This window comes from Porcisia hertigi, chromosome 28 (assembly GCF_017918235.1).
Source record: "Porcisia hertigi strain C119 chromosome 28, whole genome shotgun sequence".
Classification (NCBI taxonomy): Eukaryota; Euglenozoa; class Kinetoplastea; order Trypanosomatida; family Trypanosomatidae; genus Porcisia; species Porcisia hertigi.
The window spans coordinates 236,955-254,558 of NC_090587.1; the positions used below are offsets into that span (position 1 = coordinate 236,955).

General features: G+C 51.8%; 3 protein-coding genes across 3 annotated transcripts; all 3 read right to left on the bottom strand.

Moving 5' to 3' along the window:
- Window positions 1–7,549: 7,549 nt before the first annotated feature.
- Window positions 7,550–9,514, bottom strand: JKF63_03458 (uncharacterized protein; the record flags this gene model as incomplete). Its single annotated transcript, XM_067899461.1, has 1 exon — window positions 7,550–9,514. One exon carries the CDS (start codon window positions 9,512–9,514, stop codon window positions 7,550–7,552), a length of 1,965 nt encoding a protein of 654 aa, XP_067755700.1.
- A 4,409-nt stretch (window positions 9,515–13,923) lies between these two features.
- Window positions 13,924–15,288, bottom strand: JKF63_03459 (uncharacterized protein; the record flags this gene model as incomplete). Its single annotated transcript, XM_067899462.1, has 1 exon — window positions 13,924–15,288. One exon carries the CDS (start codon window positions 15,286–15,288, stop codon window positions 13,924–13,926), a length of 1,365 nt encoding a protein of 454 aa, XP_067755701.1.
- An 817-nt stretch (window positions 15,289–16,105) lies between these two features.
- JKF63_03460 (uncharacterized protein) lies at window positions 16,106–17,383 on the bottom strand (the record flags this gene model as incomplete). Its single annotated transcript, XM_067899463.1, has 1 exon — window positions 16,106–17,383. One exon carries the CDS (start codon window positions 17,381–17,383, stop codon window positions 16,106–16,108), a length of 1,278 nt encoding a protein of 425 aa, XP_067755702.1.
- Window positions 17,384–17,604: the final 221 nt, after the last annotated feature.

Here is a 17,604-nt window from a genome sequence, read left to right on the forward strand (position 1 = left end):
GTCTGGTGGGGGTATTTCGAAAATAAAGATAAACTTTCAGGCATAAGAAGAGTTCATCAATACGGAGCCTGAGCGAGAGCGCGCGTATGTGCTTCATCGAAGCTTCGTCTTCATTGATACAAAACGTGACACATAATAATAAGAGGAAACAATAGTGAGTACATATATACACAGGTGGATAAGATGGAAGAGGAGAGGGGGGGGGCCATTCAGTGAAAAAAAAACAAGCGAAGACGAAAAACAACAACAACAAAATGAGCACGAGACGAAGCCTCCTGCAGACAGCGTGCGCCTTTATGCTCACGGTAGCGGCAGAGATCCCCCTTCTCTCGTGTCCTTTTTTGATCGACTCCCCTCGTGCGTAACGAAGATCTGAATGAGGCGAGAAAGAAAGAACAAAATAGGTAGCTTGAACCTTCGGTTGCGCAGTTCCGAGGGTGGGTGTATAAGATGAGATGGATGGGGCGGGGGGGGGGGTAAAACAAACAAACAAAAAATGTGTGTAATTGCACATCCCTCGAAGAGGCCGCAGAGAGTCGCTTCATGGACTAGCACATCCCTATAAATGTTTTTTTCACAAGAAATCAAAGATCTCAAGTTCCCCCCCCGTGCCATCCTACCACAAAGATGTCGACACGGTCACACGCACATAGCGACAAGTTACCCTGCCTCTCCCGCACGGTGGTCACATCCGGGTGGCGTATGAGGCGCTATGCACCTGCTGTCGCCTTCGGAGAGGGGGACCACTGTAGTGGCCCGCGCGTCTTCACTCACACCAAAAGAAGCCCCCGAGAAGAATGCTGCAACATCCCCGTAAGGCGCTTTCAGGGGGCACAGTAGCACCCCTCCCACCCCTCCTCCCTCCTCCCTCCCACCCCTCCCTCCCCCCCCCCATGCAGGCAAGTCGCGCTACAGGTACCCCCTCCCCACCAGCTGCACAGTAGCCCCCTCCCCTTAGCACCGTGTCTAGGGGTGAAAAAGGAGACAGGGTGCTGGGGAACAGTGCGCACGAAAGCCGGGCAACACTGCGCCGGTAAAGCTCGGCGGTTCTCCGGACGCCTCCGGCATCAGTGCCTCGTCACTCTCTCCCGGACCACCACAACGCAGCCACGACCATCGGTTTATCACCGAGAAGAGCGAGGGATGCCACGTGCCCCACCGCACACAGCACTGACAGGCCATCGTGGCCAGGGGTGCCATCCAGTCAGCTATACGCAGTCTACGAGGTGGGAAATCTCTCATGCAGTACGATTCTGAGACTTGCGCATCATCAACGATGTGACCACGTGGAAAAAAAACAGACGTCTCAATTGCAGACACTTCCGCGCTTGTGTTGGGGGATGAAAGACTACGAAGTTGTGACGGATGAACCCGTTGTGAGCATGTGAGGGGGAGAAAGAGGAGAGGGGGGGGGACGAAGGGAGAGAAGGAGGGAGGGAAGGAGGGAAAGCGGGCGTGGAATGAAGGGAAAACCAACAAAAAAATTTAAAGATGCCCGATTCCACAAGGTAGACTGGAGATGGGGTAGGAGCAGAGCCGACAGTGTTGTTCACGTTTCAGGGTGGACAAAATAAATAAAATTCTGTTCGCTGCCCCATCTCCAATCTCCGAACACAAAAATAAGTGCAAAGAGCACAAAACAATTGAGCAAAAGGTGGTAGCACATTATGGGAGGAAAACACACCGACACAGACAGACAGGAAGGAGGGGGAGGGGGGGGGGGAGGGGGAGCAAGCGGCCAAGAGGGTGTGACGGTTGAAGAAAGAGGGGAAATTAACGCCCAGTCAACAAATGAAACGGGACTGGAGACAAATACGCGGTGCGCTTTGTGAGGAGGAGGGGGGGGGGGGGGGCAGACAACCGATGGATAAACAAAAGAAAAAGCGCATATATCTGCCAAGGTGAATCAGCACAGATGGAGAACACACACGATCCTCTACACACGTACTCGGATCAACAGAGAGCATTAGGTCCCTGCATATACACGCTCACGGGTGACCACACCACGCACCTTTTTTTTCCCTCACTTGTTCCCCTCACCCACGAGGGAGAGCGTACGTGGGAATGAAAACTTTAGATGCAACCATACGACGATGAGGAGAAAGAGCAAAAACAAAATCCTGTCAATTCCTGGAAGAAACAGATGGGGAAGAAAAAACAATGGAGACACCGAGAAGTAAGTTTGAGATCGGGTATCAGCGTGGAGAGAAAAAAAAAAGAAGCCGACACCCGCGTGAGGTAAACATCTCAGACAGGCACGCAGACGATGAGAAATGCAGGTGTGAATGGGAGAGAGAAGAGGTGCCTCTCCCAAGAAATAAGAAAAACACAAGGAAAAATGGGGTAGCGGGCGGGAGAGACAATAAGTGACTAGCTTCAACGAACGAACAGACACAAACATTTATGTGAGAGGTGAGGAAGAAATGAAAAGGAAGAAACACTAGTGAGATGAGAGTTAGTATGAGGGGGGGGGGAGGGGGGAATGGGCAGCAGCGGGATAACAACAACAAAGAAACAAACGGCACACACACACAAAAAAAAAGACCAAAAACATACAAAAACAAAACATGGAGAAAAAAGTGTCGGAGGGTACGCGTTAAAGCTGGCGGGAAAAGGGGGGGGAGCAGCACAAATGACGTACCACGGAATAATGAGGAGGGAGTGGGGGGTAGAGAGCGGGGAGAGGGAAAGTGGAGGGAGGAGGAAAAAAGAAAGTTAGCGGTGGCGATGAGGAGGAAAAAAATGGGACTCAGCAAAGACCAACGCGAATGAAAAAAAAGAGGAAAAACAAAGAAAAGTAGGCCACACACACAAAAAAAAACCCAGGAATATATATGGTTAGACATCACTCAAAAGACATAGAAAAGTCAATAGAGGAAAGAGAAACCCAAAAAAAAAAGAAACGAAAGGCCCGGTGAGGGAGCTGGAGGAGAAAAGGTGAAGGCAGCGACTGACGCACCGTACACGCAGATACAAAAATGCAGTCAACAAATCGGAGAAATAATTTCAAAAAGACACTTGGCAAAGGCAAAACAAATCCATCGCATCGACCGCTACATACCCATCCAGTTTGCCCCCCCTCCACCCACACACACACACACCAACTGCCACTTCATGCGGAAGATGTTCAGCGAAGGTGACCGTTGGTTACTTGATGGAGGGCAGGAGGCGCGCCTTTGCCTCCCTTTTCGGTCTCACACGTGTCCCCTCAAAAAAAAAAAAACAGGAGACGAGAATGAGTAGTTGAAGACGTGTCTAATCGACAAGTAAAAAGAGAGACGCGACGCGTTAGGGGCGGGTAGGGAGGAGAACGTCGTGGAAGACAGCCCTGAAGTGGAATGAACCTGCCGAATGCTATAAAGAGCTCCGGGTGGGGGGGAAGGAGGCTAAAAAAGGTACAAGGAAAGCCATCCTGTTGTCCCTTCCCCACCCACCCACCCCCCTTAACTCGAAAGAAAGAGGGACATTAACTGTCACAGAAGGGTGTTTGGATTGTCTACGGCGTCAAGACAAATTCAAGGCACGTACACAAGAGAAATAAAAATCGATAAAAAACGGGTGGGTGAGGGGAAGGAAGAAAGAATTAAGCAGGTACGCCTACACACGTGTAGGCAATGTAGGAGACGCCTACCGAAAGAACACCAAAACAACATCAGCAAAACAAAACGCAAACAAACATCAAGTCAGGCCGGGAATGGGGGTCCTAGGCGAAGCAGGGCCGGCACCTCTACGGTCGAGCAAAAAGTAAAGGGACGAAAATAGGTGGGTGGAGACGGAAAAAAACACACGCACACGCACAGAAAGCACTCACGAAAGGGAAAAGAAAATATTAACGTTATAGAGGGAGAAAGAAGAGAGGGCAATAAATCTAACACGGCACATTGACCAGCACACACACACACACACAAAAAAAAGGGGGGGGGACACCACGGAGCGAGAGAGAGAGAGAGAGAGAGAAAAAAATGAGAAGGGCACAGAGGAGAATGATGTAATTCCTTCTAAGGCGAAGCGATTTTAGCCTTGCGAGGAGGATAAAATGAGCCACTGATTCATGGAGAGAAAAATATATAAGATAAGAGGATATCTCGGGTAAAACATACTCGGTGAAGTGGAAGAGGTATTCCCGCACGAAAGTCACAGACAAAGAAACTGGCATATTGGAAAAGGGGGACGATTCATGCAGCGTGCCGGTGTTGGAAGCGAGAATACAACATGGAGGGCCAAAAACATTATCTTGCAAGAGATCATTGTGAGGAGGATGGAGGGGTGGAGAGAGAGAGAGGAAAGTAGATGTTTATTCGCTTTTTTAGCGAGCGGCACTTTTTTTTTCTCTTCTCCACTCTCTCCTACCCGCTTTACCGTTGATGAGCGAAGCGAAATCTGGATCACAAGCAAACATCGAAAAAACCTTGACTGGGGAAGTACAACGGAGCTTGGGGGGTGGGGGGTAAAATTTTTTGATATCACCACACGGGCTTATTTCACTAGACCCCCCCCCCACGGCAATAACAACATACTATATATGCGCACATTCATACGTACATACACCTATTCGGAAAGACACACACAGAGAATCAAGAATATGGGATCGAATGCCGGCAGAGTAGAGCGAACAACGTTGAAAAAAAAAACGGTGGTGGGGTGGGTGAGGGCGCACAATTAAACTCAAAGTTGAAGAGGGACTACAACACACACACATATATATATATATTACCTCACCTTTGTACGCCTGGACAGGGAAATCACGACAACGTACTCCACCAGAGGGCAATCCATTCTTCCCAAAAGGCAATGGATACGTCGGAATATGCGTGCGTCCTCCGGTGAGTTTTCATCGCACCGAAAAAAAAAGGAAACGGGCGGGGCGGGTGGGGGAGGGGGAGGAGGGGGTGAATGGATGGATGGATGGATGGATGGAAAAAGCACAGGGAGAAGAGAGTTACGGCTGCTTTTTTAAATATACGACTGCCCCCGTCGTTATGCTCTTCGCGCATTCTGGCGTCGATTCCGCTTCCCCCGTCACGATTCGCACCATAGAAAATGAAGCGATACGAGGAAAACATTTACAACATACGCGTTGCAGCATAGAAAGCCCATCTCCTCTTGCTTGACCTTTTTTTTACAGAGAAAAGGTATATCAGAAAATCGGGAGGGGGGGAGGGGGCTTTGAGGCAGAGCACATACATCGGGAAGGCATCAGTACGACGGGAGGGAAAGGGAGTAGAGGAGATGGAAAAAAAAAAGACGAGGCGGACACGAACGCACACACTTACTCTCAACCAGAATAACAACAATAGAAACGCGGCATTTCCGGTGATGATTGAGTGAGGTGAGCGCATACGAAACCTATCGAGAAAAGCATACCCATTCTACTATCCGAGACGATTCTCAGCGGCAATCATCAATGTTCTTGACTCTAGGCAGAACCATAAAGAGGGCACACATAATAATAAATAGTTCCTTCACCTTTTACACGTGTCATCCGGTGCTACGAGGCAACTTGACGCACACAAACATATTCCTCTGCCCTTCATGCACTGCACCCTCACCCCAAAGATGTCCGATTGAGAGCACCACAAAAGTGCGCAAGTCGTGTCATTCGTCGCGCTGGCGACGGAGGGTAGCCCATACGTGTACCAAACAAGCCAGCTGACAAGAGTGGCAACCTCCACACTGGGGCGTCCCCTCATACCCGGTAGCCCGACGACACGTCACGCTAGGCACCCTCTCCTCCAGTCGGTTCCTCCACCAGCACCCCACCCCCCTGATGGTGGAAAAGAGACGGGATGGCAATGGCCCCCGCCCGCGCCCTCCCTCCAAGCCATCGCTGGCACCACTAGGTTATACAATCTCCTCGGTGTATTCAATCAACTCGACGACTCAGTAGCACCTCGGCGCCCTGGCGACTTTTTCCCAGTCATAGACGAAGCACTCGAGCACCAGGTCAACGCCGGGTGGCGTCGTCCTGGTCTGGGTGCGCAGGGCCGTGTCGACATCACTGGATCCCGCCGATCAGCTCACACAGCACCAAAGGCGTCGAGTCGGAAAAGCAGCGCTCGATCGCCCCTCTCGCCTCCCACGTCCGCTAGAGCGAGTTGGCGATCATTCAAACATCATGGGGGGGGGGGGGGCAGGCCACTCGACATCTGATCCACATACCTCCCGTGTCGCCATGACGCGACATAGACGCGTGGCCCGGGCACGAAGTTGATCCACCTAGTACAGCCCGGACAGCAAAGCCAAACCGCCATACTCTCACCATCGTTTTGAACGATGGCGATTAGGAGGGCGGGAGTGGTGACTGAACCTATACGTACGTCCCGCACTCATGAGGCAACCATCGCACATCCGATCTGCTGCTGCTAGCCGGGAGGCTTACAACCGCGGGAGACCAAACGAATCCACTACAGACTTCAGTGGTGGTTTGAGGTTTGGCCATGGGGCGGCGTCAGACAACCGCCTTTGGTAGCGCTCAGTCCCGTGCACCCCAATCGCGCCCCTCGCAGACAATCGCGTCCGCACTCGCGCTCAGCATCACTGCAAGACACTGCAAAGGTCAATAATAGCACGCTGGAGTGACCGTTGACGTTTCGTTGGTTTTTAAGGGGGGATGGGACGAAGCCGTAAAAACAGCGCATCGTGTGCGGGTGCAAGCGCTGCCAGGGCCACAAGTACATCCGCCACAATACAAGGGCAGAGCTGTTCACCGACCCCAAGGGTCCGCAGCTGCTCCCCTCGGAATGGGCAGTGGAGACCCTGCCTTCCCCCGGGCAGTGGGCGTTTGACTTCGCCCTCCGCCTCCCCCTGCAGACCACAGCGAGGAGGTGACAGTTATCAGCAGCCGCGAAGAAGAAACGGAAAGAAAATAAAAACAAAAGCTCTGCCCGCTACTCGCCCCTATATATATATATATATGCATGTAAGTCTGAAGGTGACTGTGATTGCAGACAGAGCAACTATACCAAACGTCTCGGAGGAGAACAGGGGAGAGAGAGAACAAAACGGGAACACATGACACTGAGCCACTTCGCACATCAGTGTCTCTGAAACACCGCCTCACCCCCGTCCCTCCGCCACCGAACGCGGGTCTTCCTCCATACCTACACACACCTGGGTGCGGACGACTCTACCACACAAATATATATATATTACGCCAAATGCTGCCCAAATTCACGGGTGGTTCACCTCGATTATTCCTCTTCACTTTTTACGCTGATGAGTTCCGCATTGCTACGCCCGTTCCCCCTGCGACGAGCGCGCTTCCCTTCAATATCTCCCTTTTCCACTCGGCCAGCCCTTCCTATGCGTCTACATTGATCTTCATGCTGGAAGCTATGCACCGAGTCGCCTCCGCCCCCGCAAACAAAAAAAAAACTCTGAATCGCTAAGGACACAGCGGCGAAACCCTTTTCTCTCTCCAGCTGTAGTCGGAGCTGGATCAGGATGAGATGCAAACATCGCCGTGCCATTCTGTGGCGTCCCCTCCCCGTGTGATATCGCCTCTGTCCCGATACTCGCAGGCAAAAGTTGGCCCTCAGGGGTGCCTCGACTAGGGCTCCATGCGGCGGCACATGATGCACAGGGCTTCATGGAGCTCCTCTTCACCGCGCGGTACGGCTGACTCACAATAAGAGCACTGCACGAAGCCGAAAAGATCGCGCAGTTGTATCACAGTAAACTTCGCTCGATAAGTTACCATCGGATAGCAGGAGGTGAGCTTTCCCATTGCTGACGCGATGTCTGCCCCTTGCGCACCCTCTTCGGGCGGGTTCGAGCCATGGCCCGTCGTCATCAAGTGTTCTACAAGATTTCCGTAGTTCAGGAAGACTTCATAGCAGCCCAACTGATCGGCGGGACACTGGTATGCCATGACGACCCGATCGCCAGTGAACAACTCCGGTGGGGGATCGAGGGATCCCTGGTAACATTCAGCGTTTACGTCGACAAGCACCTCCAGACTCCTCGGTGACGTGGGAAATCCGATGATGTCACCACAGCGACGGAGGTGGGCAAGGTGGTCACTCAGAGTGATGGAGCGAACCAATAGCGGTGCTGATGTGCCAGCGGGGGCGGAGTCGGGCTGCGGTGCAGACGATCGTGACATGCCACTTGTCTCATGTGGTATCGGGTGGTTCACTAGCTGCGGAAGATCACACTTGCACTTACAGCAGTACGTGCTGCAGTGTCCAGTTGCGTGGATGTGGCTTACCATACAGTCCCAACTCGAGAAAAGAAAAAGACACTCGCGGCACTGATACAAAACAACGTATGATGCCTTTCGAGTATCGGTGGTACCCACGCTCGTGGGCAACGACGGCGGTCGCGGCGCGAATGCGGATAAACCGAGGATATCACCAGACATCGCATAAGATTCGTTCATGAGCGGTACGTCGTCGTCTGTGATGGGTGGCAGAAGCGGACGCCACTGCAAGAACGAAGCCCCTGAGAAACCCACGACATCAATCATTGGCGGAGATGCCACCACATGTTCTCTGCTAGACGCACTGGTACCACCACCGCCCACGTCATTGTGGTCTCTCGACACCACAGAGTCAGCCCTCAGTGATGTGATCGACCGAAACCGCGCACTGCTGCTCGCCATCGAGGAAGTCGTAGTTTCGGTGACGAGGAGGCTGCTACCGATCGTTGTCGCGGTCGCCGGGCAACCCTGCCGCAGGTGTACCATCATCTCCAGCAGCGTACCGCGCTTTTCGCAATGGCGGCAGACGCCCTCATTCTTAATGCATGTTGCACGGTGCACTCGTCGCAGGTGTTCAGCCAGCTGCAGAGGATAAAGAAACGAAATACCGCAGACACATTTGTACTGGAGTGTGGACAGGCCAGTATACGACGTACTATAGTCATAGGCGCTGCGCGGTTCTTGCACTTCGCACAGATAGTCACGGCGTGTGTAAAAAACGCCATAAAAGCCGCAGTGACCGGTGCTCTCCTCGTGCTTCATCGGTCGATGAGGTCCGAAGCAGCGGAGACGCATTAGGCACTGCACACAGAGTGGAAGAGTGTGTCCACTCTTATCCATGTGCTTTGTCGCCTTCGTCCAAGTGGCACAAGGGTTAAGACACTCCATGCACCGAAAAGGTGGGGGAGAGCATCCCGTATCGTCAGACCCGCCCGTGACCAAGACGGTACTCGCGCTACCGCCTTGTCGACCGGTTGTGGAGTCGCAAGGGAGACTGTAATCCTCAGCTACACCCGGTAGCTCGAAATCAGCTTTCTCGTACGATCGAAAATTTGGCAGGCCGATACAGTGGGTGTGAGAGATAGCGATCGAGGTTAGAGGCCCAGCGCCTTCGTTATGGGTAGAAGCGACTGCGCTGGTAGATGAGGAACAGTGCGGTGGCGAGGCGGTGGCCGCCGTTGCAGAAGTTTCCCGGTCACGGTGGCGCTCAATCAACTTTGTCAAACTCGCAAAGAAGCCGCGCGGAACGATGTAGATCTCACAAATGGGGCACTTCACAGCTCCGTGTCTGGTAACGTAAATATGGCGACTCATCTCGTTTCCGGTGTTGCACTTGAAGTCGCACTGCACACACCCAAGTGGGCGGCGGTTCGGACCGCGGGCATTGTGGTCACCAAGAGGAAGCATTTCCCCTCCGCGTAATTTGAAGTGCTTCTCCCCGCACAGGAAGCGCCGGTCACAGCGATGGCACACTCTGGGGGCGAGGGAGAAAGGAAAGCGTGTAGATCAAGGGGAATACGTCACAGGGTGGGTCGGACGAGCTCAGGCAGAGAAACCAAAAAAAAAAGAGCTGCGTACACAAAGGGAAAAAAACGAATAAAATGATAGTCAAGCAGCACTTGGCGCGGCACCGACAACGTGGATGAGGGGAGGGGAGAGGCAGTATAAGGAAATTGAGCGAGAAGAGTGACTTTGAAATAAGACACACAGAGCGAGCGACAACGCGCGCCGACGCAGGAGAGGCACTAAGAGACACACGCACAAACAGACGAAAACAGACACAGGAGTAGCGCAGGGGGTCCAAGTGTGGACGGGAGAGAGTGTGTATGTGTGGGGGGGTAGTTAGTGAGAGAATGTGGCGAAGCACGGGTGCGGGTAGTGGGGATGATATGAAGGCTGCAACCACAAAAAAAGAAAAGGCAACTTAACGTTTGAATTCCTGTGCGTTGCGTGGAACACCTTAGAGATTTTTAAGCACCTTCTGTAGGTTTTTAAATTTTACTTCCAGGAGGGAGGTGAATGAGGTGGTGGTGGTGGTGGTGGTGGGAGGGAGGGGGAGGGGGAGGGGGAAGGGTAAAGAGAGGGGGGAGGGTGATCCTCTTCTTAGACGTACACGCACAATAAACAGGGACAGAAAAAAAAAACAATATGTGAAAGGCTTAATTGAAAAGTATGAAGAACAACGAGGCGGGGTATGAGCGCTGTAGATGAACACGCACACCACTCAAAGTCTTTGCTTACGATACAGTTAGCGAGTTGACGGATAATTACTGTCACGAAGACGAGGTAGAAAATCGGGATGGGGGGGAGCGAGGGAAGTAATAACGAAGTGAATAGGGTGAAAAAAAAAAAACGACAGAAAAGGCAAAAAAAAAAAAACACCGCGTGTCAAAGAAATTTGTGTGCGCGCGTGGAGGCGGAAACGGGACGATGTGTAGTGTGTAAACGAAATAGAGCACGATAAAAAGAGCGATGCTAACGGGGGGAAGCACGTATGAGAGAAACACGGGTCTTTTGCTAGGATAAGCTGGTCCACACTTTTCTTAGCGCTGGACTGGGCGGGGCGGGAGGGGGAGGAGGGCTGGGTGGGCCTTATATTCTTTCGCGAGCTCGTAGACTCAATATGAAGAAGACAAAGTCAGCGAGCAAAAAAAAAATTGAAAATGAGGAGAATGTCACAAGAACCAAACAAACAACCAAAAAGAGCGAATGCAAAATACACACACGCACGCACAACACAGGGGAGGAGGAGGAAGGGGGGAGGGGGGGGAAGGCACAGACAGTACAAGTCGAGCAACAGTCTACGTAATAAATGGATAGTATACATATATATACACGCAGATATATATGTAGAAAAAAAGATTCCAATGCGTCGCTATCCTTTTGGACCACGAGCCGATTACAGACGTTCACGAGCAACGGTAGGCGGACCTTGGCTCTTCGTTCTTTTGAACGGTTTCTGTTTTTTTTTTTCCAAGAGGGTGGCAGAAAAAAAAATCCCTTTTGTATCTGTGTAAAAATATATAAATATATATGTATGTATTTATGGACTGAGGCGTGGAGTCGTAAGAAGTGGGGCAGCAAAACGGGAAATCAAACAATTAAAATATAAAAATATATAAACACAGCTAAGTGGTGGGCGGTGAAGGAGGAATTTGGGGGAGGGGAGGGGGGAGGAGGGGAGAGGGGAGAGGGAAGAGGGAGAAAAGAGTACGTACTGGGAAAAAAAAACACAAAAAAGGATAACGGAAGACCCCAAGCAACACGCACAAATACAATGAGAAAGAGACCAAGAGAAACCCCAAAGAAAAAAAAAGAAGTGTGATAGATGAAAAAATATATAAATAAATATATAAATGAATATATACATATAACAAATATATAAGATTTTATATCGTGTGATTGGGGGCGAAGAAAACTCAAAAGTATGCTTCTGCTAAGCGGAATTTTGACAAGGATAAAATGTGGAAACGTGCGCCCATGCAAAGCAGAGAGGGACACCTGATGAGAGGAGGTGTTGCGGAGAAGGGAGGGAGGGGGAGGAAGAAGGGAGGGGAAGGGGGGAGGAAGAAGGGAGGGGGGACAAAGCTATAGGGAGAGTAAGAAGAAAAACGGGTACGGACACAGAGACACACACATGCGCGAAATGGACGCAACAGCGAAATGAAAAAAAAATAAAAAAGAGCACGAAAAAAAATTCTGATATTTGTGGAGAGGGCGAGGAAGGAAGGAAGGAAGGAAGGAGGGGGGGGAACGGAAAGAAAAGGAGTCAGGGTATGGGTGGAAAGACAAGAGTATGTTTGTGTGCGGTTAGGACTTGAGGGAATGGGAGAGAGGGAATGGGAGACGACCAAAGGGATAGAGACGGGAAGGAAGGAAAGAGGAAGAGGGAAAAGAGGGAGGGGGAGGGGGGTGCTAGGGAAAAAAAAAAACACTGAACAAAACGAAAAAAAAAGTTGTGACGCAGCTTACAGAAAAAAAAATAGCCAATTCGGAAACACAAACAGAGGGGGTGCACGCACAGAGGCACAACAGGGGACGACTATGAGAACCCAGAAGAGATCAAAAGAAGAGGAGAAGGAACGGAGCAATGAGGGCGCACGCAACGCACACACAGACAAAAAAGGATATGACAGTGATAATCAAGACGCTTTCCGTCAACAGAAAACGTGAGCAATTTGAATTATTGTCTGAAGAAAAAGAAAAATCGGGAAGCTACAAAAAGGGGGTTCGCTATCGAGTCTTTTGATAGAAACTCCTCCCCCGGCAGCACTTTTTCGTGTGGTTTTTTTTTTTGAAGTTGGCTTCTTATCCACTTCTCCTCTTTTTTTTTGCAGAGGGGAGAGAAAATATTAAGGGAGCTAGGGTTGTGCAGGTAGTCGCTGCCCCCCCCCCAGCCCCACAGCCACCCCCCGCCCGCCCCGCGTGTGAGAGCGTGAGTGGCTTTGAGAATAACAATAAATAAATAAATTGCGACGATGGGAGTCCTTGACGCTTCCTCAACTGTGCACTGTATTTCCCCGTCACCCTGAGCGCAATATCAGAGAAGGGAGGAGTATACACTTTTTTGTTGTTGGATTGTACTTGAATGCTGCTGTTGTTGAGAACTGATAGGACAAGGAAAGAGGGATGGGAGGGGGGGAGGGGGGGCAGAAATAAAGAACTCCACGACCACCATCACCCACCCCTCAAAGTCTCCTCCTACAGCAAACAACAACAGCGGCGAAAAAGACCCACCGTTGTGTCTGTAGAGTCGCGCTGTCCGCGCTTGAGGGTGTAAAGGCCGCCCAAATGTAGACACACACACACACACGCACACACACAGACGCACAAAGAAGCAACGTGCGGAGACAAGATGAAAAAAAAAAACAGATGAATGATTTGAAACGATGGAAAGGAGGAGTCGGGCGGGGCGACGTAAGATCGATGGTCGAAAAATGTTTTCAAAGCACTCAGGTATGGTGCCTTGCTATGTTCTGTAATTGTTATGCTTGTTGCACCAGTCTCGAATTTATTCCTATCGTGCGTGGCGCAGCTGGTGATGACAAAATTTCTTCACGTAAACTTCTGGGAGTAGAGGTTGCGCACCCGCGATAGCGGTGCGACATGTCGGGGAAAAGAGGGAAAAAAGAGGGGCAAGAGGGTAAAGGATAGAGGCAGAGTTGTACCACCGTAGCCGAGGCAGCGGCAGCGATAAAAAAACAAAACGCCTTCATCGAGTGCGAGGCATAACCACACAACTACTACACACCCTAGTTATTACTACTCCGAACTAGACCAGCAGTTCGAGAGAGAGTGGGAGGAAAAAAGGGATGCGGCAAATGTTGCCACGCATCCAAAGACCTCTTTCTTCGAAGAATCTGTCAGGGAGCGTCCATTTATTTTTGATTCTTGTATGCGTATATATATATATATATGTGTGCGTGTGTGTATAGCGGAGAAACATGCGTACTTGTTGCTCCATAGAGATATACCTGTAAGCGCCCCCCCCTCTACCTTCGGCCCATGATACACGCAAGAGGAGTTCATAGTGCCGCTGCACAATGATAGTACGCGCACGCAGAGTCCGCGGTGTCTGCGTTGTTCCTGCTATGTGTTTTACCTCTGGCAGGAACACTAGGAGGAGGTTCCGCCCCTTCCCGCGCTCCCTACTTGGTCCCACCCTCGAGGAGCGGGGGGAAGAGGGGAAGGAGCACAGAAGACGGCCAATGACAGCGCGTGAATCACACATCCATCAAAATTTTGTTAATAAGTACCTCGCCGTCATCTAAGTCGTCCTCCATATCGTTCTGGGGGCTATCAGAGATAACGCTGGTCACCATGTACAGTCGCATCGCCTCCCAGACAACATTGTAAAAGCCCACGACGTCTATCGATGGAGCGTCCTTTATGTAGCTAAATCGCTGCACGACAGCGCCAACTGCCTCATCGATATCCATGTCCACTACATCTACAGAGGGGTTTTCGTAGTGATAGGCCTGGATAGCGCGCCACACAGTCTCTACCGTCTCGGTCTTCATCAATGCAGCCGTGACCAGCACTTCGAAGACATAGTCATCCACAACAAGGCGATTCGCGCACGCGACATCGTAGGCAGTAGGCGAAACGTTTGACAGTTGGCGGTTATGAGCGTTGAAGACGAGGCTGATGGCCTCGTGCCTTCGGGGTAGAGGTCTCCCGTCATCCTCTAGCGTGCTGCTAGCTGCCGGCACGCCATCAAGCACAAAAACATTCTCGGCGGCGCTGCGGTTTCGGGGGGCACGACGGAGGGGTTTACCGCTCCGACTCGGAGGGCAGCGCTCTACCCCGACTTGTATCGTCATATTTCTAAGCACCGTGGTCATGATCGGGATCGCCTCCGTGTACTGCTGCGGATTAAACAGAATGCGGACGATAGGAAAGAGCGCCTGGTCAATGTACAGGGGCCCTTTTAAGCGAAAGCGTGGGGCTAACGTCTCACAAAACGATGACATGGTGGATCGGCCAGTGAGACTTGGAGAGGCCGAGCTGTACCTGGTGAAGACCTCACCACCCGGGGCAGAGCAATCGTCATCGCCGCCGGGATGGCTGCGAGGCGTCAGGATAAGCCGGCTACCGGTGACCTCGTTCCACTGCGCTTCCTGTCCGGGGGTCCACCCAGCGTGCGCTTTGGCGACTAGGCGTATCACAAGGCGGAAACAAGAATTGATCATCCACGACTGGTCAATCAAGGCATGCTCAGCTACCGGGACATCGATCGGTGTACGCTGCTTCGACCACTCCGAGAAAGCTCCGAGGTTTATGGTCACCCTCAGCAGGCTGCCGCCGCTCGCCGCAAACTGCACAGCGTCGCTACCGACACCGTCTTGGCGCAGCGGGTAGCTGGAGACCTGATGCGATGAGGAGGAGAGGGTGGCGTACGAGTTCCCATCGTCAACGCCAATGCGACATAGCTGGAGACTTAACCTCAAAGGTGAGTCCACGACAATGGAGTTGCTGCACATTGCCACCACTTCCGACTGCCGGTGGAGATCCATGAAGAGACTCAAGCTCGGTGCGGCATACACGGCTTTGATATTGACAGCGTTAGTGAGGTGGACGTCGGCCATTGTATCACACGAGGTTCCTCAAGTGTAGATCGAGGGCCAGAGATCAGAGGAAAATAGATGTAGCGAAAAAGAGAGCAGAAATGTTGAACACACGCACACACACACAGAGAGAGACACCTCGAGGAGAGGTGCGGCTCCTGATTGTTGTGTGGTGAGTGTGTTTGTGTTGCAGCAAACGCGTATGCCTTTTAAATGATTGAGCTGTTCTGATATATATATATATATATATGAATTCTTCTAGCAGGGCAGACGGAGGGAGGGGTAAGGAGAAAGAGAGGGCAAGACAAGGAAAGGAGAAGAAGAAGGGGTGGCAACGATGTAAACCTAAAGGAAGAGATGTGGGGATGTCCAGGAAACATCGCTTTCCAGTGATGTGCCTTCGCGACACACTGCAAGAGCACCTTGCCATTTGATAGGATACATCACCTCCTAGCTTTCTTGTTGTTGCTCTCAGGCGTCCAAGATTGCAGCGAGGGGGTTCGGGAGGTTGGCGGGAAAAAAAGAAATGCAGCGCACAAAAGCTCCAACTTTGTTCTTGACGAGTTTAAGGGGGAGGGAGGGAGGGGAGGGGGGGGCGGGGGCAGGGCAAAGTCCCTGTGGGAGGAAAAGGGAAGGTACAGGAAATGCCAAAGGACCGATGTGAAGCACATGCGCACAGGTACACACCACTTCCTCCCCTCCCCTCCCTCCCTTGTCGAGCACTCATGACTTCGTGTTAATGATAAAACCCAAGTATTACGGCGTAGGAAGAACGAGAAAAAAAAACTACAGGAAACTGCGCTTACATTGAACGTGTTCCTGCAATGTGCGGGAGAGTCTACACCGATACCGACTGCACAAAAGCCACAACAGCCTCTTTGATGTTTTGTTTTACTGTTTCTTTCATCGCCTCGCACAGACCCAATTCGCCCATCACTTCGTTGAGCACGTCTTTAAATGAAATACTCGACAGCTGCGTTTTGGGCTTCGTCTCCAAGACTGTCTGCACGGCAGCCGTGATGTCTGCCTCAGTAAGAGGTGGCGCAGGGCGGTAGGCGTTAAGGCTGAGCCGACAGACGACGCGACCGTCTGCATCAAAGACTTGCTGAAAGCCTCCCGTGGTGGCCACTGCCAGTGACTTCCCCGACGATGTACGGCCGAAATTCAAAGTGGGATCAAAGCAGAGGTCTATTGTATATACACCGGCATGCAACGCAGCCGGCATGGCGGCCTGCGTGTCTGGCGGCGACGTCGGGGTGCATGTAAGTGTGAGGTTGCGCAACTTTGCGTCTTTCCTCTCCTCAACCGGCGAGCTTCCCAACTGCGCATGACTTGTTTGACTCGAAAGCGGCGTCGTAACGGATGATGTGACATGCGGCGGGGATTCTCCAGTCGTATCGTCTGCCGCCCTTTCGGTGCGTGTGCGCTTTCCTTTTGGTGCCGACACAAACATCGTCATCTTCAGGTCCCCCACCCTGCAAGGGGGGAGCGACGCTGTGGGGGCATTTGTCATCTCCTCTGCGCGGTAGATGTACGTGATGTGTATTGCCTTCGGTGACTTGTAGGACACAGTAAAGCCACCCCCCATGCATTGAGACTGTCCCACCTGTAGCTCCTCTTCTGTGGCGTTGACCGCGGCCAGCTGCGACACATCGAAGGGTTTGTCTACTGGGTAGTAGCAGTTTAACCCACAACTAAGTCCTGTGCCACCAATTAGTTTGTTGCCGCCCGTGGTAGCCAGCAGCATCGACTTCCCAGAGGCTCCGAGACGCTTGTTGTGGGCGCTGCAGTCGACTCGAATGCACAGTGTCACCTCATCTTCCTCGATGCGCCACTGACAGCCCACCCCGACGTCTGTGAAAGATGGTGTCCGAAGCGCTGCAATTGCGTTGCTGGAGAGATCGCGCTTTTCAAGGGACTTGGTGAAGATGTTAAGCCCCAGAAATGCACCAGATTTTCCAAGTGGCTTGTTGCCGCAGCTGCTGCTGATGAGAACCGACTTACCTGAGGAGCTTGTACCGCAATCCTTACTGAGGTCACAGTAGAGGAACACCACTGGCTGTGCCGCCATCATCTGGAGGTTCTTCGCCCCAGGCATTTCTATTCTCTCAGACATGAGTGATAGCCCAATATGTTGTGCTCAGTGGAAGGGAAAAGGCAGAACGCTGTTCAGGCGTCAACGGTGCCGCCAAAGCCACAAAACCCAGCAAGTGACACTTTTTGTCGGGATATCCCGTATGCACGTCTTATTGTGTACCCAGGAAGGGGGGAAGGGGGGAAGGGGGGGGGCAGCGCTGGCAGTTATATCTCGTTGCAACACATCCTTTAAAAAGGTTG